The following is a 20061-nucleotide window of genomic DNA, read 5'->3' as shown; positions in this document are numbered from 1 at the left end:
ACCAAAAATTGGTCGATGTTGGTTGGGGTTAAAAGAAACTCAGTCCAAATGGCGTCCTCATTCTCCTTAACCCAAGCGAGGACCATATCAATGCAAGCTTGTTCTTGCTTCGACAAAGCGACTGCCATTACTTTGGCCTCGTTTGGTTACGCAGTTCAAATGAGATGAGATGAGATATTTTGTTGAAAGTTGAATAAAATATTGTTAAAATATAATTTTATAATATAATTTTTATTTTAGGATTTAAAAAAGTTGAATTGTATTGTGCTGAAAATAGCTATAAGTGCACAAAATCGTAACAAGTAGTAAAGTGTTTTAAAGAAAACGGATGTCGAACCCACAAGGAATAATTATGCTATTGAGTATTGAAATTTACTAAATTAATTACTATTTGAAAAACCGAAATTTGAAGAATAGATTATCTAAATTCAACTGAAGAAAATAGCATTAAAATTAAAATTTTAAATATAATAAGAATAGATCTAGAGCATTTAATATCACTTAACAAATCCCACATAATTTATTCTACCTCGTTATAGAATTCCAATTATTCAAAGTTGATGATAAACATCTCTTAACTATTCAATATTTTCTATCGAATAATACCAAAAGTATCTCCAACTAGTAACTCTAGCTCTCTATGTAAATTTAACTAAATGGAGACTCATTAAGTTTTTAAGATTTTTCTTGAAAATCACACTTATAGCGGTAAAGTATCTCCACTTTTGCTCAACTATTGGTATTTAATCATAGAGCTTTAATCACAAATCACATCTCGGTCTCATTGCGATTCGATAGATCGAACAATAATTAGTTAGAAAATTGCAAGTATTAAGAACAAGGAATAAACACTCAATTATAGAAATATTGAAAATAAAATAACTCAGAAGATAAATTGTGTATTCAAAGCTAGACTATGTCAAACCTCTAGAAAATAAAATTAGTTTATAATGAAATTGAAAAGACCAAGAATAAAACTATTGTTTTTCGTTGGAGTCTGTTGATGAAGCATGCGGCTCTCGCCTCTGCTCTCCAGATCCACCTCCTTGAAAGAAACTTAAATGATAAACTCTGGAGTATTAAAATCTAAAACTCAGACTGCCCTCTTCTATTCATCCCACAATACGAGATTAAATAGATGTCAAAACTCCAATCCGAAAACAAGATAAATGCAGCTACAATCTAGCCTAAAGTTCTGGAAAATAGTTTCTAAAAATAAATATTAACATAAAAGAAATTATCCCAAGAATAACGGAATTATCTAAAATGGAAGAGTCAGCAATAAGCGGCTTGATTTATGAAGTTTGGGCAGATTTGGTGGTCAGCCAGCAGATTGATTGCGGAACTCGGAAGGGTCCCACCAGGTAGATGCCTTGTGCATTGAATATAACTGGTCTCATCGCCTACCAAGAGGAAAGACTCTCGATCGAGATGATAGAACCCTCTCACCAACCTACTGAGCGGTAAGCCTACTCGCCTTCACTAGTTGTTGACCACAATGTCATTTAGGTTGGTCTTTTAAGTTGGTCGTTTAGATTGGTTGCCCGATCTAACCCCCTAGAGCCTTGTCGCCAAGTCTTCTCGCCTACCGAGAGGAAAGATTATTCGCCTACTGAGCGGTAAGTCTTCTTGCCTTTTCAGATTTCGTCGCCTCTCATCGGTCTGGCTCTACGGTCTCTTCTTTTGTACCAATTATTCTTTTGCACTACTGGGGGGTAAGTCGTAAGTCTCCTTTGGCACTAAATTTTCTAATTCCCTAAAATCTAAGAAAATAAAGAAAAATATATAGAAATAAAATAAAATCAGTAGAATTAAAGGAAAACTGACACTTTTCATAGATAAAAGAGTAGTAAAAATTATATAAAAATTACACTTATCAAATACTCCCAAACCTAAACTTTGCTCACCCTTGAGCAAAGAAGAAAAGAAAGATAATTAAAACAAGTATTGGTTTGATTCAATTTATAGCCCCAAAGATGGGCTAAAGTTTATAATTCAAAATAATCATTGAAGATCAATCAAGTCCAAAAGTTAATTCAAAACTCAATTCCAGCACATTATCCATCCTCATATTCATGCATACACATCATTCTCACTTCATCATTAGCTTCCCGGATAGTTTTATGCAAACAAGTAAATAAATAATAGATCTCTAAACACTGCATAATCTTGATTTTCAAATCACTATCCACTAATGCAGAACATAAACTATCACCAGGGATCAATAGGTCTCTTATAATGTCAGGCTAATGTGAGGGCTACAAAGAAAAGGTAGAATTCAAACAAAGCAAGAGAACTTAAGTTTGAACACCAACAAAAAAATAGAGCATTCTCCCTTCTAATACAAACATCTCTTCTCAATTCTTGTGAATCTCTAAACATTGTTGTACTTTCAAGTATCTCTCTCTTTACCCCTCTATTCGGCAGGTCAGACATTTTCTTTTCTTTTCTGCTTTTTTTTCATTGAAGTATTCCATACTTTTTTAACTGCCTTTGTGGATGACTCTCGTCGGCCTTTTCTTGTTGGCCACAGAGTATACGAGTTGACTTTTCACACACCCCAAACTTATGATTTTAATAATATCGCTATAATTAATTTTACTCTTAGACCTTTTACTTCTCTTGCCTTTTATGTTCTTGTGAGTCTGTGACTTTGTGTATACTTAGTTCTTTTGAAAGGTAAGAAAATAAGTGTTTAAGCTCAAATAGGATAGGGAATATGAGGTTTACAAGAAATAAAAATATAAGACCAAAATGTAATTCAATAAAGCTCAAAGGGGTGACTAGAAATAACGATAATAAATAGGTAAGCTTGAAAGGCTCAAACGGCCTAAAGAAATGCCTTAATCATTTCCCTAGTAATATTCTGTCTAGGATTTATCCTCGAGTGTAATCAAATAAGTTTTAGAGTAAGTTGAGACCACACAAATTCATAAAATTCACATAAAATCTCTCTAGGTATGCAAAACGATTAATGATTGTAAGAATCATTTATTGAACATAGAAAATATCAATTTAAGTAAGATCAAGTAAAGAATTAACAACTAGCCTTAAGCAATGACAATTTTTCCTAAAACTTATAATCAATTTCAATTATATTTTTATCATAGGCTTTTTATTCATCAAACCATACTGCTGCTGCTATTGTTGTTGTTGTTGTTATTATTATTATTATTTTAAATAAATAAAATAATATCCTTTCCCCCAAAACTTAAATATCACATTGTCCTTAATAGGAAAAAGGAAGAAAAACTAAAGCAAAGAATGAGAGAAGGTAAGAGATGCTCCATTGATTTTTTTTTTCTCTGGTCTTCCAATTGAATATTCACTTGAAGGTGCAGCTGTGTACTCCTTGGAGAGCTCCCTGGCCTCTTTGTTCCTTAAATTTGATGGAAGCAGTTTGAGTTCAAGTTTGGGTGGTTACTTAAGTGGTAGCTTTGGAAATTCAGCTCCATAAGTCTCGTCGGCCATGACTACGTCTTGGTCGCTTATTTGAAAATAAGAATGTATCTCAAAGGGGAATTTCATAGACTTAAATACATCAAAAGTGACCTGCTCCTTGCCCTCCTCCATATCGAGCACAATGAAGTCAGCCAGGAAGATGAACCTATCAACTTTCACTAGTACGTCCTCAATGAGTCCACTCTAGTATTTAATAGATCTGTCCACCAACTGTAGAGAGATGGTGGTAGGCTTTGCTTCTCCAAAATCTAGTTTCTTGAAAACAGAGAAAGGCATTAGATTAATACTTGCCCCTAAGTCACATAAAACTTTATCAAAATATGAATTTCCTATAGTGCATGGGATCGTGAATTAGTATGCACTTGCTTAGATATACTCAGAAATTTAGAGAACTACTTATCAATCTTATTTTTTCTTATTTTTTGTAAAAAATGAATTGGTGAATCATAAATTGTAGGAGAATAAGTTTCAGATAGAGACTCACAGGATTTCTTGGGTTTTGCAACCCCTTTATTCTCTTTAGTCTTTTTAGCTTAATTGTCGATCGCATCCCGTTCTGCTTGTTTCATCTCGTACTCGATTTCTTTCTTCTCGGACTACACATTTTCTGCAGCTTCTGCATCTTGCTCGGTATTTACTATCTGTGGCTGGTCATATGTCTGTCCACTTCTCAATGTTATGGCTTTGACATGTTCTTTCGGATTGGTCACAGTGTTGCTTGGTAAAGTCCTTACTTTCCTCTCGGTAAGCATGTTTGAGAGTTGACCGATTTGTGCTTCAAGATTGCGGATTGAAGCTGAGTTGTTTTGGATCACTATATCACTCTTTTGCATGTACTGTATAATCATATCTTCAAGTGTTAGATTCTTCTCTTGCTATGGAAATTGTTGAGGTGGTCTAACCAACACTTGGTTATGGCCCTCGGAGTGTCGAATCAGAAAAAAATGTTCTTTCGTAAGAAATTAATTACTACCCTCGCATCATTGGCCTACAAGGCGACCGCTTTCACTCATTTGGAGACATAATATACAGCCACCAAAACAAATTTATTAGAATATAAGGATGGAAAAGGACCCATGAAAGCTATACCTCACACATCAAATAATTCAATCACTAACATATTGTTTAAAGGTATCACATGTTTCCTAGAAATGTTCCCAACCCTTCGATAATAATCACATAAATTAACAAAATTAAAAGAGTCTTTAAAAATAGTCGGTCAATAAAAGCAGCATTGTAAAACTTTCGCTACAGTTTTTACTCCACCAAAGTGGCCGCCCATTTCCAATGAGTTGAAGTGTCTGAGTATACTCTCCATCTTCTCCTCGGGCACACATCTCCTGATAATCTGGTCCGTGCAATACTGGTATAGAAAATGTTTCTCCCAAAAATAATATTTCAAGTCGGAGAAGAACTTCTTCTTTTGTTGATATGTCATCTCGACCGGTAGAATTCTAGACACTAAATAATTTACCATGTCAGGATACCATGGAATGATTTGTATAGCGATTAGTTGCACGTCCGGGAAGGTCTCATTAATTGGGAATTTCTCTTCACCAGCCGTCTCTTTAAGCTCAAGACAAGATAACTGGTCTGCCACTACATTCTCGGTACTTTTCTTATCTTTTATTTTCAAATGGAACTCTTGTAATAGCAAAATCCATCTTAACAGTCTTGGTTTGGCATCCCTCTTCAATAGCAAGTATTTAAGAGCTGAGTGATAGGTGTGGACAACCACCTTTGATCCTGTCAAATAAGAATGAAATTTGTCAAAGGTAAATACAATCGCTAACAATTCTTTTTCAGTAGTAACATAATTAAGTTGAGCTTCTGTTAAAGTCTGACTTGCATAATAAATAACATGAAAATTTTTTATCTTCTCTCTGTCCCAAAACAGCCCCTATAGCATAATCATTAGCATTACACATTAATTCAAAAGGTAAATTCCAATCCGGTGATACAATGATAGGTGCTGAAAGTAATTTCTTTTTCAATGCGTCAAAAACATGCAAGCATTCATCAGAAAACTCAAACTAGGTATCTATAATCAACAGATTGCAAAGAGGTTTAGTAATTTGAGAAAAATCCTTAATAAACCAACAATAGAATCCAATGTGACCCAGACACTTCTCACGGCCTTCACATTTGTTGGTGGTGGGAGTTTGTCTATAACTTCTATCTTTGCAAGGTTGACCTCAATTCCCTTGAAGGAAATGCTGTGGTCAAACACTATTCCCTCCTCGACCATGAAGTGGCATTTTTTCAAATTTAAAACAAGATTTGTCTCCTTACATCTCTGCAAAATTAAAGATAAATTAGATAAACAATTATAAAAAGAGTGACCAAAAATTGAGAAGTCATACATAAAGACTATAAAATTTTTTCCACCATGTCCGAGAAGATGGACATCATACATCTTTGGAAAGTGGCTGGTGCATTGCAAAGGCCAAAAGGCATGCACCTTTATGCAAAAGTGTTATAAGGACAAGTGAAAGTGGTCTTCTCTTGATCCTCAGGTGCAATAGCTATTTGATTGTAACCGAAATATTCATCTAGAAAATAGTAGAAAGCGTGGCCAGCAAGTCTTTCTAGCATTTGATCAATAAAATGCAAGGGAAAATGGTCTTTCCGAGTTGCATCATTTAGTCTTCGATAGTCTATGCATACTCACCATCCCATGATCGTCCTCGTCGGTATGAGTTCATTGTTGTCATTTTCTATCAAGGTTATCCCTCATTTCTTCGGGACAACTTGCACTTGACTTACCCATGCACTATCTAAGATTTGATAAATGATCACGGTATCTAAAAGCTTCAATAGTTCTTTATGCACCACTTCTTGCATTGATGGGTTCACTCTCATCTGGGGTTGGATGATCGGTTTAAAATTATCCTCCATTAAAATCTTGTGCATGCAAATTGAAGGACTAATTCCTTTGATGCTTGAGATGGTCCAACCCAAGGCCATTTTGTGTTCCCGCAAAACTCTCAACAACTTGTCTTCCTCTACATCACTTAAGAAATTGTTAATAATAACTGGAAAATTAGAGTCTTGGCCTAAGAAAGCGTACCATAAATTTGATGGAAGCAGTTTGAGTTCAAGTTTAGGTGGCTCCTTACTTGGGGATGTCGGCCGAGAAGAGTCTAACTCTTCCACTTTCAGTTTTATTGAAGGAGGAAAGGATGGTGTATCTTGCAAATATCTCTCACACTCCCTAGCCTCTTCATGTTCAAATTCAACAGATGTAGAGTGAGAAAGACATACATCAAGTGGTAGCTGTGGAAATTCAAGTCCATAAGTCTCGTCGACCATGGCCGTGTCTCGGTCGCTTATTTGAAAACAAGAATGTAGCTCGAAAGGTAATTCCATAGATTTAAATACATCAAAAGTGACCTGTTCCTCGCCGACCGTCACGATGAGTTTCCCTTGCTGACATCAATTAAGGTTCTACCCGTCACAAGGAAAGGTCGGTCCAATATCAAATGGATCTCCTCGTCCTCCTCCATACCAAGCACAATGAAGTCGGCTGGGAATATGAACTTTTCAACTTTCACCATTACATCCTCAATGAGTCCTCTCGGTATTTAATAGATCTGTCTGTCAACTGTAGAGAGATAGTGGTCGGCTTTACTTCTCCAAGACCTAGTTTCCTAAAAACAGATAGAGGCATTAGATCAATACTTGCCCCTAAGTCGCATAAATCTTTATCAAAGTAAGAATTTCCTAAAGTGCAAGGGAGCGTGAAACTCCCCAGATCTTTCAACTTAGGCAGCAACTTCTTTCGTAAAATTGCACTGCTTTCCTTAGTCATCATTACCGTCTCATGCTCCTCCAACTTCCACTTGTTTTATAATATATCCTTAAAATTTTTTTCATATTTAGACATTTGCTCTAAAGCCTCAATGAGATGAATATTAATATGCAGTTTCTTAAATATACACAAAAATTTATAGACCTAATTATCAATCTTTTTTTTTAATCTCTGCGGAAAAGAAATTGGTGGATCATAAATTGAAGGAGAATAAGTTTCAGATATAAACTCCCTGGATTTCTTGGGTTTTGAAACCCCTTTATTCTGCTTAGTCTTCTCAGTTTGCTAGGCAGCCGCATCCTGCTCTGCTTCTTTCACCTCGAACTCGGCTTCCTTCATCTCAGACTCCACGCTTTCGGCATCTTCTTCATCTCGCTCGGTACTTACTGTTTGCAGTTGGTCATATGTCTGCCCACTTCTCAATGTCATGGCTTTGGCATGTTCCTTCATATTTGTCACAGTATTGCTCGATAAAGTCCCTGCTGTCCTCTCAGTAAGCATGTTTGAGAGGTGACTGATTTGCGCCTCAAGATTTCGGATTGAAGCCGAGTTGTTTTGGATCACTGTATCAATCTTTTGCAGGTACTGCATAAGCATAAACTAATTGGAGACTCATTAAGTTTTTTGGATTTTTCTTGAAAATCACACTAATTGCGGTAAAGTATCTTTACTTTCACTCAACTAATGGTGCTTTATCCTAGAGCTCTAATCGCAAATCACCTCTCGGTCTCATTGCGATTCAATAGATTGAACAATAATTAACTAGAAAATTGCAAGTATTAAGAACAAAGAATAAACACTCAATCATGAAAATATTGAGAATAAAATAACTTAGAATATAAATTATGTTCAATGCTAGACTATATCAAAGCTCTAGAAAATAAAATTAGTACATAATAAAACTGAAAATGAAAAGAATAAAACTAGTATTCTTTGTTGGAGTTGGTTGATGAAACATGTGACTCTTGCCTCTGCTCCTAGATCTGCATCCTTTAAAGAAACTTAAAGAATAAACTCTGGAATATTAGACTCTAAAACTCAGTCTCTCCCCCCTTAACGTCGTGCTAATGATATGCTTATATAGGGTAGAAGAGAAACCCTAATGTTTTCATGATTTCTGCCTAGAAAAATGCCTAACTTTTAGGACTAATTTTGGCAGCCTCTTACTTGCTCTAGGAGTTCAAATTTGGAAATCCTTATCAGCTTTCCAACCTATCCAGAATCGCATCCATCAAATATGTGAGTAGAAAATTATGATCAAAACACTCAAGCATGTCCAAGCTGTCTCTCAGTGTATTCCAGACTTGAACTTCTAGTGGATTCCTTTTGTGATTTATTTCCTTTTTTCTTGATCAAAATTACTTTCAAGCCCTTTGCTAATTGTTGCCCACGATATCGTTTAGGTTGGTCTTTTAAGTTGGTCGGTTAGTCTAGCCGTCCAATCTAACCGCTCAGAGCCTTGTCAACAAGTCTTTTCACCCAGGAGGTAAAATATCTCGCTCATCGCCTAACGTTTGTCACCAATTCTGATCACCATTGAGTCTCTTCGCCTAAATCTCCTCGGTTCTCTACAGATCTCATTGCCTCTCGTCGGTATTGATCCGTACTCTCTTCTTTTGTATCAAAATGCCCTCATTTTGCACTAAGTCTTCTCATTCCTTGAAACCCAAGAAAATAAAGAAAAAATATGTAGAAATAAAATAAAATCAATAGTATTGAAGGAAAACTGACACTTTTCATAAATAAAAGAGTAATAAAAATTATATAAAAATCACACTTATCAGTGGTAGCTATTGTCGGTGGCTAGTCTCGTCCAGCAAAGCCTCAGAGTAAACGTCATCTAGGTGTGCCTTTACCAAGGCCCTAACAATTTCTTCTCGACTTGCCTCTTCAAGAGTTGACACCGGCCGAATGCTTTTGTCGTCGTCTATAACTCCCCAGATGACGCGAACTGAGTACTTGCATGGATTGACCTAGCTGACCGGAAACTCAAAAAAGAAGCGTCAGGTCCACCCTTTCACCCAGTTGTACTGCGGCTTTAAGCTTGCTAGTGCCTGAGCTGCATGTGTTATCATTGTGCTTCAGAAGATTGTGGGTAAGAGGGAACTCGCAGGTGGTGAGGTTGGGGTACTCTGGGGGTGAGGTAAGAAGGAACTTGACTTACCTCCTCCAATGCCCACCACCAGATGGTGCAGTAGGATACCAAGATCTTCCATGTGTTGGGCTGGAGTTGTGATGGGGCCAAACGGAGAAAATCCAGCACCTCACGAGCTGGGTGGCATAAGGGAAGTTGAAGGCCGCTCGGGAACATGCTCGGGTACAAGGCCACTTTCGTCGCATAACCGTCAGAATTCACCGCCCCTTCATGGGGGGCTCAGGCACCACAAACTCGACAATGCTGGGTTACCATGAAGGTTGATTTCAGCGACTCTAACTCGCCTAAAGTCACCACCAATCGCCAGGAATGTCTGTGAAACTATTTCCATACCCTTGGGGTTCGGGAGGTGCCTGGAGGGTTAACATAGTTGGAACTCCAGGGAATGGTATGGGAAGGGTTCTTGGGAGCCATCGGAACTAAAGAGTAGAGGGAAAATGGGCAAGGAACACATGAAAGAGATGAGGGAAAGAGAAGCACAAAGCACGCGAAGGATTCAGGGAAGGAAGGACATAGTATGAGAGCAAGTAGACTCCCAAGAGGCGAAGGGGTTGGGACTTAAATAGGCCCTCGTGATGGTTGGATATCCTAGGTCTTGGGAGCACGCGCGACCCACGAGACAAGTGAAATAGGCACGGACCCCACGACATGCGTAGCACGAAACGATGTGGGAGAGGAAAAGTCGGCTAACACCATTAATTCAAGGGTAGTCGAGCAGACACAATTGATTACACTACAAGCTGTCATAAACAAGCTACTAAAGTAGGAAAGAAGAACAACAAACCATTTCAAATTGTGGAAGCCCAGCGAACATGGCTACATAAAGAAAGAAGAGAAAAAAAATGTGAAAATAAATTTGCACCGAACTAGTTTGATGAGAATTAGCGGTGTAACTGTGAAGGAGATTCCCTCTTCCCCCCAACCCATGGGATCTGCCCATATAGGACCACAAAGGGCCCAACCTAGCCCAGGCCCCATTTCCTAAAGGAGGGCCCAAGAGCAGCTTAAAGAGTTTGACCCACGAAATACGCCAACTCGAGAAGCAAGCCTAGCGTGGGAAGACTAATTGACAACGAAAGATGGGACTCACCGCCCCTGACGTCCCCTACAACACCTAGTACTCGAAGATCTGCACCAACTAAGGGGCGGGAAATGTGGACAACCCTTGATTCCCTGACATGGGGTATGGGGGAGCACAACGCCGATCGCCTACAATAGGATGCCACTCAAGGAGCCACGCCGTATTAATGGCGCCATCCCTAAAATTCACGCCACATTAATGGCACCACCCTAGGCTCAACACTGCATTAAAAGCTCTTGATCGATCTATAGTGGGAGGTGACATGAACGTCTTGACACAAAGTACAGGGTGTCCCCCCAAAACCTCGTATAAAAATCGTCATTCAAGTACAAATGTCTCTCTCTCTCCAAACCTTGACACTCTCACATAATTTACTAAGAAAATTAACTAACTTAGGCATTTGATGCTCCATGGACTCCACCATGCCGCCCTTGTTTTCATTTGTGTGCTGGTACAAAGACCCAAACCTGAGATGTTGGAACCAGGCCTAAGGCATACAAAACACGACGTTAACACTATCTTTATTCTTTTCTATCTCCTTCATACTTCACAATTAATGTAACGGTGCATTTCTGGATCGTGCGTGGGCAATCCAAAAATATGGAAAAGATAGATACTTGACCTGAAAGAAAAATATTGCGTATCATTATTTTAATAAGTATCATTTCAAATATTTCTTTAATGTGGGATCAAAGTAAATTTTAATTTTACACAACTGCCATTTATTTTTTTTTATAAAATTATAAAAGAGTTGTAAGTCGATTATATTTAAGAACTATTTATAATTAATTTTCAATTAATCAATATATTAGGCCAAGTTATTAAAAATTATATCATTTTTATATAATTTTATTTAAAATAAAAATATAAAATAGTAAAAAATAATTATAACTTTACCATGTTGATCAATTTTATGATTGAATAACGCCACATGAAATCTTGAGCAGCATTAATATACAGTATATTCTTTTTCAAAAAATATATATACAGTATACTCTTAAGAAATCTTTAGAGTATACATACAGTATACAGTATACTGCATCTATTTAATTAATAGATTTATTATTTTTAATTTTTTAACTTAATATTTAAAGATTACTTAAATATTTATTACTACATCTATTTAAAATAATAAATTGGACTGTATAAAGATTACTTATAACATTTCTCTGGTCATAAATCCTGCAAAAGAAAGAAAGAATTCGAACAAAAATAAAACTTTCCACGTCATTCTGGAATCTCAACCTGATTTCATACGACGGAACCTCCTGGAGCCTTCCAATCTCTCCCATGTCCCTCTAGAACTTTCCCCTTTTCTACATCGCCCCAACACTATAAATCACCGGAAGCGCCTCGCCTTTTTTCTCAGAGAAGTTCGTTGGATTCCATTTCAAAAGTTATCTAAAAACTTGTCTAGCATTTCGTGTCAGTGACGAAACCAGCTGTTAGAGTGCACAGCAGAAAAATACCTCAAGCTCAGCTTAAAGAATTGCTCCACAAGTTTTTCCAGATTGATAAACTCCAAGCGTTTCCTCTTAGTGGCGAAAGTGTACTACGTAGTATGGAACTAGAGTAACACTTACAAATCCACAGCCTAAATATTTTTATCAAGAGAGAACAAAAAGAGAGATAGTCTTTTTCTATTTTTTTTTAGATGGGTACCAAAAAAACACAATTGAGGAGGACTATATATAGTCCTCCTATGCACGGCTGGCCTTAAAGGCCAGCCTTCAATTGTCTTGTGTAACGCATGGCTTTAAGCCATGCGTTACACAAGATGCGTTACAAGTAACGCATGGCTTAAAGCCATGCGTTACCTAGCAGGAGGGGTCAGCCCCACGTGGGCGCCCCTCCAACTAATATCTCCCACTCGCACACAGTGGGCATGACCCCAGGTCAGCATCTCTCTAATGTTCTCAATCTTGTTCATACAAATAAATAGGCCGTGCGACCACCAAGCACAATTGTAGAAAGGAGGGAGTACATACACCAAATCTCTCCCAGAGAAGACCAGCATAGTAACATCCCTAAAGTGTCTGGTCATGTCCTAGACTTATTCGATCGCATCAAGATCAAGCATTTTCGAACCCTCTTGAGTTTTTTTTTTTTTTTTTTTTTTTTTTTAAAAAAAACTCAGAACAATGCTTGACTACCTCCATATATTTCAATGTGTTCACAACCTTTAGCCGCTACCAAGATGTAGCGTCATTTGTATGACGTCAGCAAACACTATCGAAGATACGATATCGAATAGTCTTCCCTTTATACTCATATCACTCAATTTTGGTCGAACTGCTTTCCCAACAATGCCTCTTTAGACCGTATCAATCATGGCCATAGACAGCATGTCAAAGTAGCAAACATCACAACCTCCATCTCGTGACATAGTCAAAAGTAAAGGACATTTTTTAAGAAATGAGACTCACACAGTGAGAAAGAGGGAAATATTTTACTCACTTACTCATATGGTCGTATAAGCACATATAGTATGAAACACATGCTACGGTGGATTTCTCTTTCTCAAAGAGCATATGTCTATATCAACACCGTACAGATCTTAGTCTAGCCGCTCCTTAAGCGTCTAACCCGAATTCCTCAATTTGCACGTCTCCAAGGAGTCAAAGAGGAATTCGCATCTGGCTTACTACAGGTTACATGGATGGTGGAGTAACCCATGCATAGTCCTATCAATGGACCTCATCTTAGCTCCCACTAAGGCGACATAACTTTGTGTCAACCAACTTATCCCTTTGGACAAGTACCTAGGGACACAATGTCTCATCTCTACTCGCTACTTAAGCGCTAGAGGCGATCGCTCGTGTGAGTGAGCCGATCTAAGCCTGTTGACATATCTTGTGTATGTGTATTAAAAACAATACGATAAAGACAAGAACTGAATCATATTGTATTAATATCCCAAGGGAAATGTTACATCTTTATGTCATTTGAAACACAAATTACATTTATAGTCTACGCAGTCCTAGATTCCTAACATGAGCCTCGAAGACATCTCTTGCTATCGGCTTCGTTAAGGGATTAGCAACCATGCGACTCGTAGAAAGATGTTTCAAAACCACTTCCTTTTGCGCTATCATGTCTCTGATGTAGTGATATCTGATATCTATGTGTTTGGTTCTTCCATGATACTTTGAGTCCTTAGCATATGCGAGAGCTGCCATGCTGTCACAGAATATTGTCACCGGATCTGAAGTATCCGTGCCAATGTCTAAATGCTTGAGGAACCTCCGTAACCAAACAGCTTCTTGAACTGCTGCAGAACAAGCTATGTATTCTACCTCCATGGTGGATAAAGCTATACAGGGTTGTTTCTTGCTGCTCCACGTAATGGCGCCTTGGTTGAGCAGAAAGACATACCCAGTGGTTGATTTGCGCTCATCAAGGTTGCAGCCCCAATCGGCATCACTGTAACCTCTTAGCTGCAAATCTGAACCCTGATAGCACAGCACATAGTCCGCAGTTCCCTTGAGATATCGCATAATCCTTTTGACTGCTTTCCAGTGAGCTAGTCCAGGGTTTGATTGGAATCTACTCACTAAGCCAACTGCATAGCATATGTCAGGTCGAGTACACATCATTGCGTACATCAGACTACCCACAGCATTAGCATAAGGGACACGAGCCATCTTTTCCTTTTCTTTTTGAGTCTTAGGACACATCACTTTAGACAAGTTCTCGCTCCTTGCAACAGGGGTGTCAATGGGTTTACATCCATTCATTAGGAAGCGCTCGAGGACTTTCTTTATGTAAGTCTGTTGAGACAAACACAAAAGTCTCTTTGAGCGATCTCTGTAGATCTTAACTCCCAAAATGTATTCTGCTTCACCCATATCCTTCATCTCAAAATTGAAGGATAACCACTCTTTTGTGGCGACTATCAACCCTTTATTATTTCCAGCTAGTAGTATGTCGTCAACATATAATGACAACATAATGAAACTCTTCTTAGACCTTTTGACATAAACACAATGATCCTCTGTGATCATCGTAAACCCATTCGAGAGAATGGCTCGATGGAATCTGAGGTACCATTGTCTAGATGATTGCTTTAGGCCATATATAGATCGTTTGAGCTTGCACACTTTGCGCTCTTGACCTTTGACCACAAAACCAGTTGGTTGATCCATATAGATCTCATCATCTAGTTCTCCATTGAGAAATGCTGTCTTAACGTCCATCTGGTAGAGTTCCAAATCCATGTTTGCTACTATAGCTAGAATCAGGCGAATTGAGGCAAACCTCACCACTGGTGAAAAAGTCTCCTCATAGTCTATACCTTCCTGTTGGGTATATCCTTTCGCCACTAAGCGAGCTTTGTACTTATCTATTGATCCATCCGATTTGCGTTTGACCTTAAGAACCCATTTGTTCCCAATAGTCTTACGTCCTATTGGTAGATCAACCAGATCCCAGACCTGGTTAATCTTCATAGACTCAATCTCATCATTAAGAGCTTTCATCCACTCATCTTTTGTAGAAGATGAGAGAGCCTCATAAATTGTCCTAGGCTCATCATCATCATGCGGAGCTACCATAAAAGCTTCCCCTTCAATCTCAAAACGACGACGGGGAATACTTTCGCGTGTGCTTCTACGCGGCTGAGGTTGTTGTGATTGATTGACAAGTGATGTGCTCCCACTCGGATTCAAATAATTTGTAGGAGCTTGAAGAATTTCTTCCTCATTCTCAACTAAATTCCTTGGAGCACTTTCTTCTTGTTCTACAATCTCATGAAGTTCTAAACTCCTATCAACCTCACCTCTACTTGGAAACTCATCTTCAATGAAATCCACATCTCGTGACTCAATCTCAGTCACACTTCCATCAGATTGTTCACCTATTAATACATACCCTTTAGAGTGTTCTGAGTACCTTATAAAGATACACTTCTTCCCTCTAGGGCCTAACTTCCCATACTTATGAGAAAGATTGTGAACAAAACCCGTTGAACCCCATGGCCGCAAGTTACTCAAATTGGGTTTCTCGCCGGTCCATAGTTCATATGGGGTGGAAGTTACTGATTTGGAGGGCACTCGGTTAAGGATGTAGGCAGCAGTCAAAAGTGCATCCCCCCAAAAAGAAATTGGTAGGTTTGCTTGCGCCATCATTGACCTAACCATCTCAAGCAGTGTTCGATTTCTCCTTTCCGCCACGCCATTTTGCTGGGGCGTATTCGGCATCGTCAACTGTCTTTTGATTCCTTTTTCATCACAGAGCCTTTTAAATTGCTCAGAGAGATATTCTCGTCCTCGGTCAGTTCTTAGAGCTTTTAAACTCTTGTCTAACTGATTCTCAACCATTCTTAGATATCGCCTAAAGCATTCCAATGCTTCAGACTTATGGGAGATTAAGTAGACATGACCGTAACGTGAAAAATCATCTATAAATGTGATGAAGTAGACACCTCCGTGTCTTGCCCTCACACTCATTGGACCACAGATGTCTGAGTGGACTAATTGCAGTGGAAAAGATGCCCTTGTGGCTTTTCCAAACGGTTTTCTCTTAACTTTTCCCATTAGACAATGTTCACATGTGGGTAAGATGACCTTAGCGAGATTGCCTATAAGGCCTTCTCTAGCTAACCTAGTCATTCTATCTTGCCCTATATGGCCAAGCCTAGCATGCCATTTATATGAATCCAAATTATCAGATGTAGAAAGAAAAGCAGTTGACTCATTTATATTTGAATAATCTAAATTCAATATCATAAAACCGTCTTGTAGAAAAGCATTGCCATAAAACACATGGCCCAAAAAAAAAGGAAACATAATTGTTTTCAAATACAATACGAAAACCAAGTCTTAATAGAGTGACTACAGAAAGTAAGTTTCGTCGGATCTCGGGAGCGTATAGCACATTGTGAAGGAAAAGAGTGCGGCCACCCCGCAAGTCTAGCTTGTAGGTACCAAGTCCCAGTACCTCAACGCTAGCTCCATTCCCCACCTTGATATCACGACTCCTAGCTGGAATCCGGCGATACTCAACAAATCCAATTCTATCTCGCGCTATGTGTTCGGTCGCTCCAGAATCAACAGTCCACACAGGATAGGAGTGAGCAACCATCACATGGCTAGTTACAAAAACAATGCGAGAAAAGTTAGAGTGTACCTTCTTCGGCTCAGTGCAGTCACGAGCGAAGTGGCCATTCTTTCCACAGTTGAAGCACTCTAATTTCGACTTGTTCTTCCCGCGCTTGCCCCTCTTGCTGCGCTGAGAAGTTCCTGACACCTTCTTAATTTGTCCAGCAGCTACTCCATTCTTAGACTTCTTGCGCTTAGGCCTTGATGCCTTACGCGAACCAGAATCAGCCACATAGGCCGTGTGATTGGGCTTGGCAGCCTCTAGGCGCTCAGCCTCCAATTCCAAGTGACGCGAGACATCATCAAAGTCTTTGATATTCTCGTTATGCGTCAGGTTCTGGCTCATATTCTCCCAAGAATTCGACAGTGATCTTATCACTGCCTGGACTTGCTGTTCATCAGTCAGGTTGTTTCCTGCCGACTTAAGTTCGCGGATCATGGTTGACATAGCCCTAAGATGCTGCTTCATCGTGTGGTCAGAGCGCATCTTATAGGAGTCAAACCTCATGGTTAACCCACGCAACCTAGTGGCTGAAGTTCCACCAAACTTCAACTTCAAAGCCTCCCACATGCTTTGGGCAGTGTCATAGATCTCGAACTCACACATTAGATCATTGTGCATGCTGCTTAACATTATTATGCGCGCGCACCGACTTTTCTTAGCCCATTGAGTATAGGCTAGTTGATCTATTTTGTGTTGTTCCGAGGTTCCTTCCCCGGGCTCAGTAAGGGAGTGAGATAAGGCCTCCAAGACCTCTTGCTCATCTAAAACATATTGGATCTTGCGATGCCAAATGTCGTAGTTCTCCCCATCCAATTTCTCCCCTTTGTTTAAATCGGCAACTATACTCTTGGATGCCATTTCACTACAATATGTAAAGAAGGGATATTACACACACACCTAAGAAATCTGCTGCGTCTATCCAAGTTAAAAAAAATAATTTAGACATGTCGCAAGATCGAAAAATCGCTAGGCTTCAGAATCATCTTTTGCGCCACAATATCCAATTATTAAATTTTTAACCTAATTTCCGCGCAAATTCAAAAAAAATATGGGAGAATTAATCATAAGTCTCAACCATACTCCCACTATCTTAAGTAGTCATCTAGTCCTAGTCACATGTAAAGACATAACCTACTAAAATTGCAGTAACCTTTTGGGCCAGTTTACAAGGACAGCTACTCCAACCACAGTAACCTGTTGGGCCAGTCTACAAAGATGGTTCATATAAGACCATTACAGTCCATTTTTCTTGTTCCATCAGTGCATTTACAGTTCTTACTGGGGTCACTGTGGTCTTTTAGCTATACAGTGCATTTACAGTTCTTACTGGGGTCACTGCAATTTTTTTTCAGTCTATCATCTACACTGACATTTCTAACTAAGACTACTTAGTGGAAATTTTCTATTTTTATCAATAAAGACTAATGTATAAACAAGCAAGCTTAACATTCATAGATGATAAAAATAATCACATATCCACATGTTCAATTCACATATACATGTTATCACATTTAATATAACAAATTAAATAAAAAGATCACATGTAATATAACATAATAAAAAAAATAGCATGAATATAACTATATATTCACATGTGATCACATTTAATCTAAAAACAATTAAATAAAAAATCACATTTAATATAACAAAAATTTCATCCCCTCATTTTATTTTCTGTTTTTAAAAAAAAATGGGCTAGAACAAAGTTGGGCTTTTAAAAAAAATGCCCAGTAAAAAAAATGTTGGGCCAAGCCCAGCCCATATTTAAAAAGAAGGAAAAGAAAAAAAAAAAAAAGAAAGAGTGGGCCGGGCCATGAGGCCCAAGCCCAGCCCATGGAAATCAGATGACCTAAGGGTCATCTTCTTCCTCCCATTCGGCTACTGTTCACGTGAACAGTAGCCGTTCGAAGCAGCACGCCCTGGAGCCTCCCACGCAGCACCGCAGGCGGCGGAAGTGATCGGTCCAAGCAGCAGGGTGCTGCCGACCACCTCCCCGGTGCGCGCTGCACCTCCGTGGTGCGGGCAGCACCTCTCTGGTGCGCGCAGCACCGCGGGGGTGCGCGCAGCACCTCGCTGGTGCGCGCTGCACCGCGGTGGTGCTCACAGCACCGCGCTGGTGCTCGCAGCACCGCGCTGGTGCGCGCAGCACCGCGCAGGTGCGCGCTGCACCACTGTGGTGCAGCAGCGCCTTGCGGTGGTGCACGCAGCACCACCTGCTGCGCCTTTTTTTTTTTTTTTTAACAGAAAAAAAAGGGGATAAAAAAAAATACCATACAAATCTCAAGCATATGCGAGAAAAAAAAATAAAACTGGAAGCAATTCAAAAAATGGCTCTGATACCAATGTTAGAGTGCACAGCGGAAAAATACCTCAAGCTCAGCTTAAAGAATTGCTCCACAAGTTTTTCCAGATTGATAAACTCCAAGCGTTTCCTCTTAGTGGCGAAAGTGTACTACGTAGTATGGAACTAGAGTAACACTTACAAATCTACAGCCTAAATATTTTTATCAAGAGAGAACAAAAAGAGAGAGTCTTTTTCTATTTTTTTTTAGATGGGTACCAAAAAAACACAATTGAGGAGGACTATATATAGTCCTCCTATGCACGGCTGGCCTTAAAGGCCAGCCTTCAATTGTCTTGTGTAACGCATAGCTTTAAGCCATGCGTTACACAAGATGCGTTACAAGTAACGCATGGCTTAGCCATGCGTTACTTAGCAGGAGGGGTCAGCCCCACGTGGGCGCCCCTCCAACTAATACCAGCCAACTTAGAAGAGAGAAATGGATTTCAGAATCATGGGTGTGGATTCTCCACTGTTCTCTACCCTGCAGCAGATGATGGACCTGGCCGATGACACCGACAAGTCTTCGTTCAACGCTCCTACACGCACCTACTTGAGCGACGCCAAGGCTATGGCCGCTACTCCCGCTGATGTCAAGGAGTACCCAAGCTCCTACGTCTTCAGCATAGACATGCCGGGGCTCAAGCCCGGGGATATCAAGGTCCAGGTAGAGGACGACAATGTGCTCGTGATAAGCGGTGAGAGGAGACCGGTGCAGGAGAAGGAGGGAGCCAAGTATGTGAGGATGGAGAGGAGGGTGGGCAAGTTCATGAGGAAGTTTGTGCTGCCTGAGAATGCCAACGCAGATGCTATCTCTGCGGTTTGTCAGGATGGCGTGTTGACTGTGACAGTGGAGAAGCTTCCGCCTCCAGAGCCCAAGAAGCCCAAGAAAATTGAGGTTAAGATTGCATAAGCGCAGTGGTTGGTGATTCTTGGGTGACTCGATGGGGTTTGCCCATTTAGTTGGATTATGGGAATAATCGAGTATTTTGTCCTTCGTGTGTTCTGTTCATTGCTTGCAAGTGGATTTTGTCTTTTTTCGTTGTGCCTTCGGTTTGTGTTTAGAAAACTGTTCTGTTCTTACCAATGAAGAATATGCTATATACTAC

The 20061-nt window shown here is 39.5% G+C and overlaps 1 protein-coding gene across 1 annotated transcript in view; it reads left to right on the top strand.

Moving 5' to 3' along the window:
* The window catches only part of LOC121242521 (17.9 kDa class II heat shock protein-like), a 27435-nt gene extending 7374 nt beyond the window's left edge, over nucleotides 1-20061 (top strand). Inside the window, exon 2 of the mRNA XM_041140384.1 lies at nucleotides 19411-20061. Coding sequence (XP_040996318.1) covers nucleotides 19411-19865 — 455 coding nt within the window. The 3' untranslated portion in view covers nucleotides 19866-20061. The remainder of the gene's footprint in view (nucleotides 1-19410) is intronic.

Source organism: Juglans microcarpa x Juglans regia, chromosome 8D, assembly GCF_004785595.1.
Source record: "Juglans microcarpa x Juglans regia isolate MS1-56 chromosome 8D, Jm3101_v1.0, whole genome shotgun sequence".
NCBI lineage: Eukaryota > Viridiplantae > Streptophyta > Magnoliopsida > Fagales > Juglandaceae > Juglans > Juglans microcarpa x Juglans regia.
The sequence above is the reverse complement of the archived record's forward strand: the minus strand, read 5'-3'. Positions and strand labels throughout refer to the sequence as shown.